Below are 15527 nucleotides of genomic sequence, written 5' to 3'. Positions count from 1 at the left end.
TCTTATTTTCCACGTGTTACTTAACTGAGGACAAGGTTATCATGATTCATGAACCTGGTATAAAATAAAAAGACCCACCACACATTTTAAAATTAAAGCGATAATATATTATAATGGAATAAATATATTATGTATGATATGTAGATAGGCCGAACGGTTAACCCTTACATTTGATCGGTCTATTCCTTGTATCAAAGGTCAAGCAGATCAAGTGTTATGCTATAATTAAATTTGTTATTGGACGAATGGTTTAGGCTAATAAGTAATTAATAAATTAATAATATAACGATTAAAAATATTGATTAAAGATATTGATATTGAATATATTGATAAATAATTGTAGGATAAGTAAGTTGTTTATGAGAAACAGACTGAATCTAAAAATAAGTTTATTTTATTAGATCTATGTCAATTTAGGATCCACAAAATAATTTATAAATAGAAGACTAAACTACAAAAATAAGCGGGTGGAATTTATTCTGAGTTTCATTATCTATTGAATATTATCAATACTATCACGTCAGTAGAATACGACAAAAAAGGTGTTTTTCCTCATTCCTACACAAATATATATCTAAATTAAGATAATACATTGACTTTTCTATAATTAAATGATAAACTAATAAAACAAATGTTGATACTAAATTATTATTTTTAACATAAAATTTAGGCAAAAAAATAAATTAGTATTTACTTTTTCCTTTCTCTTATATACTATGAGTAAAATAAATAAATAAGCTACTAATACTATTTTTAAATTTACTTCAAGTAAATTATTTTTTATTCACTACAAATTTATTTAATAGTATATATCCATTAGATATATAAGGATGATGATGATGATTTTTTTTTTTGAATGAGGTAATGAAATTCACCTCTGATATCATCTCTATGGTTTGGTTTGGATGCATTTGATTATGTAAAAATATTTAATGGTGGTGTTGATTGAACTTCAAATAATACATATTAGATAAGACGTTCAGAGGATGTTACTCGTCTCACTTTTTGTGCTAGCATTACACCAATACAGCTAATCTTTTTCACTTTTGTAGATAATAGAACAATTACTGATTCGGTAGATATTTTGTAGGATCGAGAGATTAATATGTTCCGATGCGTCTTCTTTTTCTTTAAAAGTTGGGATCGTCTGAGCTGCTTGCCTTTTTTCTGTCTGAGTCGTTCGGTTGACTTTAGTCTAGATCGTTCGGTTGACTTTAGTCTAAACCGTTCGGTTGGCTTCTTGCTCCAGGGGGAGGTACCAGCAAAAAATACTCTGACGCTCAAGTTAGGCGTGAATTTGAAGAACCTTGGTTCTTAGTTGAGTATTTAGTGAAGGATTATCACAATTGAATGTTTGGGTGTTATGAAGTGTTAGTTGAACGTACCTGGCTTGTGGCCTTGGCTCTATATTTATAAGTTATCTTATGGACCTTAAGCTGACATAAGTCCAATAAAATATAAACAGAATAAGATATAAACAGATTACCTAAAAATCTGGTTGATTGTTTATAACCTGCTTATCAATATCTTTAATTAGATATTCTTGATTATTTTATCATCTGCTGGACTATTGGCCCAATTGCGGCCCAATCTTTGACCTAGTTGACTGTAGCGGATGAACTGAATTGTCCTGAGTGGATGGACCGAACGATGCTGAATGTTAACCGTTCAGTCTCCACTAGGTACGATACATTATGCCTCCCAAGTCCGAGTTAAGCGTTCGACTTTAGCCTTGGTTAACTATAGGACTTATGAGTTTGAGGAAGGATGTTTTTAGTCATTGCTCACTGCTGCCGAAACGGTGGACTTTATAACTTCTCTTTTGAAGTAATCAATAGACCGAGCGACTTATGATGGGAGTTCTTTTTAGAACTTGTTTTTCTTTTCTGAAGAAAAATGACGATCGAATTTAAAGTGTCAAAAGAATGTAAATAATTAGACTAACCCATTTTATAAGGTTGAATGGCCAAGCGGGCGAGAGTGCTTTATTGAAGACGCTCGGTTGAGAATGACTTTGACCTAGGAGTTCCTGGAGAACTTCCTAGTGAAAGGGCTTTACCTCTCTGCTTTATGACTTTGACCTAGGGGTTCTTCCTAAGGAACGGGCTTTATCGTTCGGCTTTGCACTAGGAGTTCCTAGAGAACTTCCTAGGGGGAGGGCTTTACCTCTTGGCCAAGAGGGATTTACCTCTCGGTCTTCAACATCCTCAAAAGGGATTTACCTCTCGGTCGAGAGGGATTTACCTCTTGGTCGAGAGGGATTTACCTCTCGGTCGAGAGAGATTTACCGCTCAGTCTTTGACTTCAACTTTCTGGCGAGAGGGATTTACATCTCGTTCTTCGGCATCAACTTTTTAGTTCACGGAGAACGTTCAACACCGCTCGGTTTAGGACGAGAGTGAGAGTTCACGGAGATGTTCCTCACCGCTCGGTTTTTCAGCATAGGAGTTTGTTTTGGAACTTCCTAGTGGACGAGAGTGCCAGTCCTCGGGGACGTCCAACACCGCTCGGTTTAGGACGAGAGTGAGAGTTCACGGAGAACGTTCCTCACTGCTCAGTTTTTCAGCGTAGGAGTTCGTTTTGGAACTTCCTAGTGGACGAGAGTGTCAGTACTCGGGGATGTCCAACACCGCTCGGTTTAGGACGAGAGTGAGCATTCATTGAGAACGTTCCTCACCGCTCGATTTAGGACCAGGGGTTCTCGGAGAGTGTTCCTTGGGTTTTGTTGACGTCAGTGATGGCTTACTTCTGAGAGGGATTTACCTCTTCGATCTTCTGGTTGACGAAAGGGATTTACCTCTCGGTCGAGAGGGATTTTCCTCTCGGTCTTTTCTTCAACGAGAGGGATTTACCTCTCGGTCTTCGACCTAGGAATTCCTGAAGAATTTCCTAATGGACGTGAGGGATTTACCTCTCGATTCTTGCACTCCTCTTGGCCTAGTGGTCGTCATGGTCCTATCACCTGCGCTGTGAAGCTGAACGGCTAAATACCAGTGAGGCCAAACGGCCAAACTGATGCATGGTTGAACACTTGATGCCAAATTTGGTTCAGTGGTGAGTGCAGTATTGAACCCTTAATAAATCTTGAACAATATTATAATATTGAATTAAAATATTTAAATTAAATTAAATAATAAAATGAATCTATATCAAAATAATTATTTGTAGAGTCGTAGAAGCTTGTTGACGTTGATGGTGAGACTGCATCCTTGTCCGATTCCTTGTGGTTATAAGGGATGCCCCTCGACCCCACGGTGGGCGCCAAAATGTTTCGGTAGATATATTTTGTAGGACCGAGAGACTAACCTGTTCCGACGCGTCTTCCTTCCCTCTGAAAGCTAGGATCGCCTAAGTTGCTTGCCTTTCTTTTGTCTGAGTCATTCGGTTGACTTTAGTCTAGACCGTTCGGTTGACTTCTTGCTCCAGGGGGGAGGTACCTGCAAAAGATACTCCAGCGCTCAAGTTAGGCGTGAATTTGAGGAACCTTGGTTCTTAGTTAAGTATTTAGTGAAGGATTATCACTATTGAATGTTTGGGTGTTATGAAGTGTGAGTTGAACGTACCTGGCTTGTGGCCCTGACTCTCTATTTATAAGTTATCCTATGGACCTTAAGCTGACATAAGCCCAATAAAATATAAACATAATAAGATATAAACAGATTACCTACAAATCTGGTTGGTTGTTTATAACATGCTTATTAATATCTTTAATTAGATATTCTTGATTATTTTATCATCTGCTGAACTATTGACCCAATAACTTAAAGTTTAGTCCAATTGCAACCCAATCTTTGATCTAGTTGACTGTAGCGAATGAACCGAATGGTTCTAAGTAGATAGATCGAACAGTGCTGAATATTAACCATTCGATCTTCACTAAATACGATACAATTACAAATTTTCACAACAATTCATTAATAATCGAACAATTACAAAGCAACATTGTCACTACCTACCACCATGTCTACCCAATCGAATGCAAAAAACATAGTAAAATCATGGAATGAACGTTGTTAGTGTGCTTTCTGCTTGTGAGGAAGAGGTTACTACTGTAGAAAGGCTTATCCACAACTATTAAAAACAACTTTCTACTACGGCTCTAAAACTTTTGTTGAATAGGTCATCGTTAAAAGTATATTTAACCATCAGACTAAAAGTTTAACGACGATTAAATTTAACTGTTGTTGAAAATTCAAAACAATGATGATACTCTGACCATCATCGAATTTTAATCATAATACACAAAATAATAATGAAAGAGGTTCATAACGATGACTATGATCAAAATTGTCGTTATAAATCCAATCGAAAATTAAAAAATAATAATAAATTGATATATAATAATGATCTTGGTCAGAATTATTGTTAAAAGTGACTTTTTTTTTAATGTGAAGTTTACATTTTCGTCTATCCAAAACCTGTCACAAAGTTTTCAAGCAACACAAATAGTTCAACAAAGAGTTCATGTACATCAATACTCTAACAAATAACTATAAATCTATTCTAACAAATAACTATAAGTCTAACTCTAACACCCAGTACTCTTATATTTTGTAATAAAGTATTTTGTCCATGCTTGCTAATTATATCTAATTTTTTTATGGAACAATCGTTAAAATCTTGCAAAAGTGAATTAAAGTTAAAACTAGGATATAATAATTGAATTTGAAACTATAGTTAAAATTTAGTTATTGATAATGTATTTTACAAGATAATATGAATATATCAACAAAAATTATCTTGTCAAATATTTTTAAAATTGACTTAATCTGTTATATATTTAGAAGATATTACATTTTTAGATAAGAGATTTTATCTAACAGAAAAGTTAGAATCCAACCTCAATCAAGTTATATATAAAGAGTAAAGATACAGTAAGGTGAAATATATTTTAGAGATTTAAAAAACATTTCAAATATCAACCTAGTCGAACTATTGAAAGATAAAAAAAATTGTTTTAATGAAATAGAAGTTATTCAAATGAAAAAAAATAAATAGTAATAATAAGACAATAAAAATCATAAGGTTTTTATATTACCTGGTAAATGAAATGTTTATGATGTTAAGCACTTGATTTTCATTCGGAAAAAATACATAATAAATAGAAATATTAAAAAAGAGTAAAAATATTAATGTGAGACATAAAAAATATTAAATTAACTTACATCATTGAACATATAATTACACAAAGATTGTAATAAGAGTAAAAGTATCTTGGAGAACTAGATGAATTTTACAATAAGCCAAACAATTCAAAGAAATAAAAAATAAAAAGTGTGTAATATATATAAGGTTACTCGGTAGACTAGGAGTATTTCAATAATTTAAACCGGGACGGGATGAAAGCGGGTGAGTATTATGGTAGGTATGAAAACATAAACAGGACAAATATGTACATATTTATCTCCATCTTTATACCAAATTAAAAAAGTCAGATATTATTCATACTCGTACTTAATAATTTTTATAGAAACAAGTTTATTTATCATTTATAAATAAATGTCTACATGAAAAGTAAATAAGACAAAAAGAACAAATATGCATATAACCACCAGAGTTTTAGATTTACTTAGAACTATGTTAGCTCCAACTGAGTGAAAGACAATTATATAAGTGACTCTAAGTTCCTCATATTAAACTTATCACCTTTATCAAGTTTAACATAATAATAAATTAAACTCAATCCAATTTGATTGAACTGAATAATTGGATGACTAATAAATTATAAAATTTTAGTTGAACTCTACAAATATTTATTCGCATTATATTTATAATATTACATTGTAGCTTTTAAATTAATTTTTAATTACTTTAAATTTTTGTTCAGGTTGAATTTATCTCTTAAATATAATAATCAATTTTTAATATAAATAATAGAAATAAGTTAATGTACATTATTTATCAACCTTTTAAATTGTGTAAAACTAAACGTACGTAAATAATAACAAATAAAACATGTAATATAAGAAACTTACATCAAAATATTTAGTTTATTAGATACTCAGTTAAAAAATAATCATGGCCCAAAATATAAACGGGTACTCAGAAATCACAAACTTTTTTAAACTTTTCAAACATTACACCAATAAGATTGATAACTGTAAATAAAACAAAGACAACAATCATGAGGAACAATTTATGTCTTCCTAATCAGAACTGTAAAATCATTGCTTGCTAGGTCGTAAACTAGCGCCAAATCACGGCATTTAAATAGGAGGGAAACAATTATCACTCTACAAATTCTTGAAGTAAAAAAAGAATTACATCGTTTTCTGTATGGCATAAACTTTATTCAGGACAAAAATTTGCTATTTCCCAGTTGATGGGAGCAAAAAAATGATGGCAAAATTAGTTAGAAAAGAATATACGAGGCTGATTTCATTTGGGAAATCTCAATCTAAAGCATCTATGATTGCATCCACAACCTCTTGGGTGGTGCTTGACCCTCCAAGATCCTCTGTTCGGTATTTTCCCTCCAGAATGACACCTGCCACTGCAGTTTCCAAACGGTCAGCAAAGGCTGGAAACTGAAGATGCCTAAGCATCATAGCTGACGAGAGAAGAAGTGCCACTGGATTCGCAATCTTTTGCTCTAATATTTGTTCACTACCAACATTTCCTGCTGAAGCCCCTTGCTCAAACACAGCGTGCTCGGCTCCAACATTACCTGCAAAAGGGACATGCGTGGTTTGTTGTGATTGCCAAGCAAAAGTCATATTTGAGGACAAGAGAATTATTTTTCCCAGTAACTCAAAAGACCAATCACCTCCACCTTACCTACCATCACAGACACTAAAATCACCATTTCATTGATATCACCGTTACCAAGTGTGCCTATCAAAGCTTTCATCTATAATATCATTCCATAAAAATCTACTTCCACATTGACATAAGTCCTATTTGATCAAAGAATCTAATGCATTAAGATGCACATTTATTTTCAAAGTTTTACAATGTGTAAAGTGCTCCCTAGATGCATCTTGAACATAAACAAATAAACTCGGCCTAGTCTTTTCAAGTCTAAGCATTATTCAACAATTGAGAATAACAGATAGCAACAAGCAGGAGGTATTTTAAAAGGAGAAAATCAGGCGAGAGCAGTGAAGCTAAATACAGTAGTAACTAACAACCGTACCTCCTGGCATAACTCCAGTACCTCCAGCAATGCCTGCTGCAGTATTTGCAATTAGATTTCCATAAAGATTTGGGGTAACCTACCAAGAGAAATAGAACAAAGTGAACTTCAGAAACACTTCTATTAAATATCAGAAATAAATTAAGATCAGTGTTTTGAAAGACAGAACCATCAAAACCTGAGGTTAATGAGCAACCGTTTGCAAAGATTGATTCTCACTTACACACCAACAGATAAGAAAGGAAACTGTTAACTATCCCTTCAAATCAACCAACAGAACTAACACATCTACCCAGATATATGTTTGGATGGAGGTGTTTGGGAGAATGGGATTGGAGGATGGACACTTGCACTCCTCATTTTCCTTAAAATTGTTACTGTATATGTTAAATTTTTATTTTTCACCGCAAAATTTATATATTGATTCCACTGTCAGTTTATATATTAATATAAAAAGTGTATAAATCTATATACTATATGATAATAATATTTATTAGGTATTATTTTTAAGGCTTAAATGCTTCTTTCATCCTTATATTAAGAGGTGAATTTCTCTTTATTATCTAGTTTAAAAATGAAGACATTGGATCTCTATGTTATGAAAAGTATATAAATAAGGTCCACAAAAAAAGAACAAATTCAACAAATCATCAAAAAAAAAGTTGAACAAGAGAAAAAAAAGTTGGAAAAGCAGAAGAGAGAAGAGAAAAAGTAAGGCCATATCAGCATGGACTTAACGTCATTGTTGTCAACTTAACAAACAAGACCTTATTCATACTATTTTGATAACATAAAAATCTAATGTCTTCATTTTTAAAATAAAATACTAAACAAAAATTCACCTCTTAAAAACGAAACAAACATTTAAACCTATTTTTAAACCGTCGTTTACCTTTCCTGAAAAACTCATCCATCACATCACAGATTGTGAAACCATTTCTTATCCTAAATCCCTGCTCTACGATAGCTAGTTTATCATACTAATCTTCTGACATAAACATGTTAGCAAAGATGCTGTCTATATTTCCAAGATAATGTGGTGAGCAATAATCTCTCTCCTTTTTACCGCTGCTAATAATCTTAAAAGAAAACAACAGTAAAATTTGGAAACGTCACAATCCCTGTTTTATTCCTTAATTATTTATCCTTAAAATATTCTTTTACTTGACCAACAACGAGAAGCCTATAGAAAAAATGAAACATGCTTTATCCTCAACTATACTTTTGTTACAAATTTTCACCCTCTTTTTTGCAAATACTCATTTCTCAGCTAATTTCTCTTGTGCATATATTATTAATTATGCACACATAAACAAGGAAAACCCAAACCAATTTACTAAAGAATATCCCAATGAGCTCAAAAACAAATAAGTGTTTTTTCACCAATAATCTGTTGATACTAAAGTTTCAAACTTGCAAAACAAAAATGTGTACATATCTTTCACTTCACAAATACATTAGACAAAATTACAGAAGTGCATAATTAGCTGCAAAGCAGGTTTTATTATAAATAGACATACCATGACATCAAACTGTTCAGGTTTTGAAACAAGTTGCATGCAGCAGTTATCCACAATAATTTCGTTATACTTGATTCCAGGGTAATTTGTGGCAACCTCTCGACAAGATTCCAAAAATAAACCATCTGCAAGCTTCATAATATTTGCTTTGTGTACAGCAGTCACCGTCTTTCTGTTGTTCAGATAAGCATACTCGAATGCATATTTAGCAATACGCTCTGAACAGAACTTCGTAATTACCTAGCAAAATATTAGGATTGGGTGAACCACAAACAAACCCACCATGCATCACGACAGGACTAAAGGTCATAACTTCAGGACTTGGTAAACTAATTTCAGAAAACAATATATATTTTTCTTTCTTTCAAAAGCTCACAAAATAAAAGTGATTATTGGTCTAAAACAAACAAACTGATTCATACACACTAACTTTTATATAATAATAGTTTCTACATTAAAATAATATCTCAGGAAACGGTATTAATAACAACTATTTCTCAAAAACAATAGCAATCGTCCTAAAGCTAATCACTTAAATTTATCAATGACCTTTACCTCAAAAAAAGTTTAAAAAATAATAATTTCCACATGATAAACACCTACTCAACTAATCATATCACAAAATATAATCTACCCTAGAAAATTCTCTATATTTTAGAAGAGCAATTCTCAAAAGCACTTCTAGCTTACCCCAGTAGATTCTCAGTACTGCTTGAGAAAGTTTCTACAAAAATAATTATAGAAACAAGACAAAAATGTATATTTTAGTTTATGAAAAAAATCTATTTCACACCTCTCAAACACTTTTTACTCTTCGGCAACAAACATCTAATTTCTTTAAAAAAATATTACACCCATCTCTGTTTAAAGACATTATAAAGAATTCTCTATACAATAAAAAAAACAGGATTGTCTTGGCATGTTGTGTAATTCATTCCAAAGAAATTAATGGATAACGCATGTGAAAGTGAGATGAGGCCAACCTTAAGGCTTTCGACGACGCCGGGAATGACCTCGTGTTCGAGGCCGGAGTACTCGCCTTCGGTGTTCTCCCTGATGACGACGATGTCGACGTTATTGTGGCGCGTGGTCAAGCCTGGGAGGTTGAAGCAGTTGACGAGGGAGGCGTAGAGATCGAGCTCCTTCCTGAGTTGCACGTTGAGGGAACTGACGCCGCCACCCATGGGGGTGATGAGGCCTCCCTTGAGACACACCTGGTTCTTCCGAATCGACTCCAGCACTTCCTGCGGCACCGACTTCATGTTCCCGTGGACCTCGAACTTCTCAAAGTAAACCGGCGCGTGCATGGCCTCCATCACCTGCTCCACCGCGCCCGTCACCATCGGCCCAATTCCGTCGCCCGGAATGAGCGTCACCGGCCTCGGCGTCCCGTCGCCCGGGCGGTGCATGTAGGTGACGGATCGGGTGGTGATCCGGCTGGGCGAGGAGCGCGAGAGAAGGTCCTTGAGGAACGGCAGTGATCTTCTGGCCATTGCGGTTGCGTTACGTTGCGTTTTGAAAAGGAAAAATAAAATGGATTCTGTATGGAAGGAGTAATTGGAGAGAATATGAAATTTTTGAAGAATGACGAAAAGTCGAGTCGGAACAGAAGATGGGAAGGACCGAGATTGTAGTGGCTGCCTACTGAGAATTTGACTTTACTTTTTCTTCATTTTTTATATTCTTTTTTTCTAAATCATACCAATAGTTAATAAAAGGAACTATATTTGACCTTCCCTTTTTTATCTCTCACCAATTTTTAAATGCATCAGATCTGATAAATGTTAAAATACACTTTTATTTCATTTCAAAAACTAATTTAATTAAATCTTGATACTTTATATATATATATCTGAACTGTCTATTGACAACTCTTATATACTCGTTAAATCAATTTAATAATCATTGTCCTATTAAGTATTCATACACAATTATAATTAATGTGTCACCATCTTAATAATATTGTTTTGTTGTCATAAAAACAACAATATTCATTGTTTTTGTCCATTACAGTAATCATTCGTGATTCAGCAACTTTATGCTGTTTAGATTGATGTGTAAAGACATGTGTCAAGTCAGCTTTCTGAATAGATTGCAACCTTTAGGTGTTGGGCCAACCAACAACTTGCTTGGTTTTAAAAAGTGAATAAAATACAAAGTAAAATAAGTATTTTTAAAATTTAGTTTATATTAATTAAATTAATAGTAATTTTAGCACAGTAAATTAATACATAAATTATAATAATTTAGTCCGCTTTAAAAATTTAAAATAAATTAGATATAAATTATATATATATAAAGTTTAAGTCATATTAATCAAAGTAATATTATATTTAGAAGTAATAAATTGATATATAAATTATAATAGATGTTTTTAAAAAATAATATCACTTATTTTTTAAAATATAACTAATAGTTAATTAAATATTTTAATTCAATTTAAGTTTCTTTAAATTAGGTGGAGCAAAAAATATTTAGTTGAATTAAAGTTATAAAACTTTTTATCTCACTTCACATGGTTAGATGAGACTAAAAAAACTGTTGTGGTCAAATTTAACATTGTGTTGTTATCTAAAGATGTCCTCTTATGAGAGACAGATACGCAAGTGACTCGCGTGTTTTATTGTAGCAATTTAAGTAAGCAAACATTTGTGAGATTGGAGATAGATCCTAACGGAAATGAGATTTTGGTTGAAGAATATGTTTTTAAAATATTGCCCTAAGTATAATTTCATGTTTCACTTACATTAAGCTTGGAACCGATTCTGAAATTTATAATGTGATTTCATGCATGTGGGGGAATCAATTCTTATGCTCCTTATTATGTGGGGAAAAGAATCAAATTCTGGTGTAGTTGTCAAATATGTTCATTATTCTCCATTTTTTGTTCCCTCTTCCTTCTTTTTTATTTATAATCTTTGGGTTAGTAGGTTCTTTAATTTGAAGTAGAATATGAGATGGTTGGGCATGTGCATTGTTTTTTCCTTTCAGCCTTTTATTTTTATTTATTTATTTATACACTATTTATCAACATTTTAAAAAATAATAATTTAAAATTAATTCAAAAATTATTTTATATTACTTTTAACAATAAGAATAATTTTGTAATTTTTTCCTATCTATTAAAACTTTTTTTTATCTATTATATCAATTAAATCATTACAAACTTTCACAACCTTAAATCTATCCACTTTAACTTTTAAATCTCTTAAAGAAAAACAACAAAAAATTTATTTTCAAATCTATCCAAATTCATCCATTCACTTTCTTCAAATCTCTCAATTCAAAAACTTTATTGTTGAAAGATGAATTTAGGAGAGTAGATTTAAGGATGTGATGAGTTTAATAGATTAAAAAAATATTTTAAACGGTAAAAATTTAAGATTATCATTTTAACCTTAATCATAAAGATAAATTAAAATAAATTTTAATTATTGCAAATTATATTAGAATGAAATGTTAGTTAATTTTTAAAGTTAAAAAAATTAAAATTGATCCATTTATATTAAATTAAAGTAGGGTTGGTATTAATTCAGTTTTAAAAAATATTAATGATTTGTCTAAATGAAATTAAGTAATAATTTGAATTTAAATCCTTTTATAAAATGTAAAATATAAAGATAAGATAGTAAGATAATTTATTTTAGTAAAAATAAAATCAATGAATTAAAAAACAAAGAAATAATAATTATAGAACTATTAAGAAATCAATTATTTTTATTAATAAATGTATATTGTAGACAATAAATAAATAATGATATTTTGGTTTACTCCAAAACATTTTTTTTCCTTGTTTAATTAATGCAGACGAAGACAGGGAAAAGAAAATAATCAGATACGAGGTTATTCTCATTCCTCCCTTTCTGTCACACTTTAAGAACCCATTAATATGTCTAAGGAATAAAAGAAATTCAAAATTCATATTTGCTTATGGATGGGATGAGATTATTTCTATATTATTATAAAGTAAACTAGTATCTATAATACCATGTTAACAAAGATTATTCCTTATTTAAAAAAAAACACATTGTATATATAGTTTTTTTCTTATGATATCTCTTAATAAATAGAAATATTGAATAAATAAAGTAACAAAATATATATACCCTTTCTATTATATTAAGTTCCACCAATTATCTTTAAATTTTGCTATAACACTTGGACGTGAGAAATTGTCACTGCTATTATTGATATGGGATCTTTGCCTACGAAAAAAAATTAAACCAAAGCCTAAATATTTTAGGGTTGAATTAATATAAATTTTTTAAGTTATTATATTTCTTTAACCCTGGTTTATCTTAACTAATTGAGATTAACTTGTCAACATTTTTTAATGTATTCATAAGAAATATTTTTTAATAATCAGTGGCACATTATCACTTATTAAATTTTTCTCATATTATTATTGTAATCTAATATTTGAGTTTTGATTTAGGCACGGTAACTTTGTTATAGAAAAAAGAAAATAAAAAAATAATTCAATTAGGCGAAATATAAATTAAAAAATAGTTATAACTTACGCACAATTTCATTTTAGTGTATTAAAACATTTATTTTTTCTTACTTTAACCCAAGTAAAATTTATAAGAAAATTATTCAAATAAAATCTTACTTTTTGTTTTCTTATATCAAGTTACCTAATTTTGAACGAAAATATACTTTTATCTTCTTTCTCTATATTAGTTCGTTTGCTAATACTACACAATTAAAATCCAATTTATTCTCACAAACATGAACAAATTATCAATTTATTATTATTCAAGGCTTGATCCTTCAATGATATATAAATTAAAATGATTTTTTCATTAAAAGGAGGACCATTTTAATGTAAAACAAATTTTACTAAAACAACACTTTTTAGTATGCTTTTATATATCAAAAGTAATCTCTTTGGTATAGTATCTGAAGAATTTGATTGGTAACTTCAAACTGATGTCTAAAAAATCGTTAAGATCAAATAAAGCTTGTATTCTGGTCATTTTAAAAATTAACAATAATATACCGCATATTGTATATTTGTTATTAATTTAACTAATAATGATGTAAAATGGATCAAATGATTTAAGTAACTTTTATAAAATATTACATATTGAATAACTTGTAAATTTTATGAATGCAACCTTTGAATTATATATCAAATTTTACGGAAGTGAACAAATAATAAAATAGTTTATATTATAGAATATTTTAAAAAGTACATGTCATGTGAATTATGATTGGTATAACTATCATATTAATATTAAGTAGTTTTAGATTAATATAAAATTTTACATACAAGGTCTATCTAACGGAAATATGTATAATGAAGTAGAATATAATTTCTGTAAATAAAGTTAACTTAAAATTATTCTAAAATAATTATAAATTTAAAAATTTTACAAAATTATATTCTAATACAAAACTATATATATATATATATATATATATATATATATATATATATATATATATATATATATGACCGAACGATCCTTACAAAACTATACACAAAAATTGATCGGTCTTAATCTAAGCAGTTGAGTCCTCTACATCCAGTGCCTGCTTTAGAGAACACTCGTCATCCTCTGCTCACACCCACACGATGATCATTGTAAAGAAGAAATACCGAACAGACCACATATACAAGACAGAAAAAAAGGGTAAGCTAGTGTAATTTAATAGTCATGTAAGCATACGATTCAAACAAACAGATCAGATAATCATACACATGTATAACACAAACACATATTGACCGACCACTTTAACTCGACCGTCCGGACTAGTATGAATATGTAGCTTTGGTCGTTCGTGCACTCGTGGGTGTAGTAACCGGAAACCAATCAGCTATCGCACGAGGTTATCCTGTTATTACTCACCGTAGGACCTCCCTAGGCTAGGGCCTCTTGTTATTCTCACGACATGACTTACCCATCTCTACTTAAGACTTGATAATCATTCGAATGTCAGGATGAACGTCGTGGATTTTGGTGTCCATATTCATACTTTACTACCACATTGATAACCAATCACTAAGACATTCCTCCTTGGAATTCTCTTTCATACCAGTTGGAACATCATACTTTATAACAACATTCACTCCATTATTCATACATGTTCATATAACTGAATTTAAACAAGTTATCAAACAACAATGTAAACCACATGCAAGACCGAACACGATGCGTACTTTGGAGACCAAACGGTTTCTCACTACCCCAAAGAATAGGACCAAACGGTCCATAATAGGTAAGGTTGAAGAAGTGAGCGAACACTATTAAGGATCTAACTGTAATTTAAGGCCGAGTACTATGGTGAGATTGAACACTAGAATAACCGAATCACCAGAGCTAAATCGAACACTTATAACTTAGGCCGAAAACTAAGAACTTAGACCGAATACTCAGGTAAGACCGATCACTAAAACATGACCGAATGATCATTAACAGGTAAGGCCCATAGGAGGCTGAACGTAGTTAAGACCAAACACCAATACACAATCGAGCGCTACTAAGACGAAACGCTAGTACAAAACCAAACACTGCTAAGACCGAAGGCTAATACAAAATCGAGCATTGCTAAGACCGAACGCTAGTGCAAAACCGAATACTACTAAGACCGAATGCTAATACAAAATCGAGTATTGTTAAGACCGAACGATAATACAACCCCGAGTACTACTAAGACCGAACAATAATACAACACCGAGCACTACTAAGACCGACGATAATACAAAACCGAACACTGCTAAGACCGAACTATAATATAAAACTGAACACTTCTAAGACCGAACGATAATACAAAACCGAACATTGCTAAAACCGAACGATAATACAAAACCGAACACTGCTAAGACCAAAAGATAATACAAAACCGAACACTGCTAAGACCGAACG

The 15527-nt window shown here is 31.4% G+C and overlaps 1 protein-coding gene across 2 annotated transcripts; it reads right to left on the bottom strand.

Moving 5' to 3' along the window:
- Nucleotides 1–6031: 6031 nt before the first annotated feature.
- On the bottom strand, nucleotides 6032–10378 carry LOC124821421 (isocitrate dehydrogenase [NAD] regulatory subunit 1, mitochondrial-like). Of its 2 annotated transcripts, none has more exons than XM_047293293.2 (4): nucleotides 9639–10378; nucleotides 8656–8883; nucleotides 7136–7214; nucleotides 6032–6667 (listed from the first exon to the last, which is right to left on the bottom strand). In XM_047293293.2, the coding sequence occupies exons 1-4, from the start codon at nucleotides 10146–10148 to the stop codon at nucleotides 6393–6395; spliced, it is 1092 nt and encodes a 363-aa protein (XP_047149249.1). In that variant the 5' UTR covers nucleotides 10149–10378; the 3' UTR covers nucleotides 6032–6392. The 2 variants fall into 2 exon arrangements, with proteins under 2 accessions (XP_047149249.1, XP_047149248.1); XM_047293292.2 differs by having other exon boundaries at nucleotides 8656–8895; nucleotides 9639–10370.
- Between the last annotated feature and the right edge of the window lie 5149 nt (nucleotides 10379–15527).

This window comes from Vigna umbellata, chromosome 1 (genome assembly GCF_029865625.1).
Source record: "Vigna umbellata cultivar VRB3 chromosome 1, Vumbellata_1.0, whole genome shotgun sequence".
Classification (NCBI taxonomy): Eukaryota; Viridiplantae; Streptophyta; class Magnoliopsida; order Fabales; family Fabaceae; genus Vigna; species Vigna umbellata.
This window is presented reverse-complemented; position numbering and strand designations above follow the sequence as displayed.

Bases quoted from the DNA above. Each gene is read 5' to 3' on its own strand.
- LOC124821421 (XM_047293292.2), bottom strand. From the start codon at position 10,148: ATGGCCAGAAGATCACTGCCGTTCCTCAAGGACCTTCTCTCGCGCTCC. The intron at 8,896-9,638 runs GTTGGCCTCATC...ATATTTTGCTAG, and splicing joins GCGTCGTCGAAAGCCTTAAG to GTAATTACGAAGTTCTGTTC. The intron at 6,668-7,135 runs GTACGGTTGTTA...TCCCTTTTGCAG, and splicing joins TACTGGAGTTATGCCAGGAG to GTAATGTTGGAGCCGAGCAC.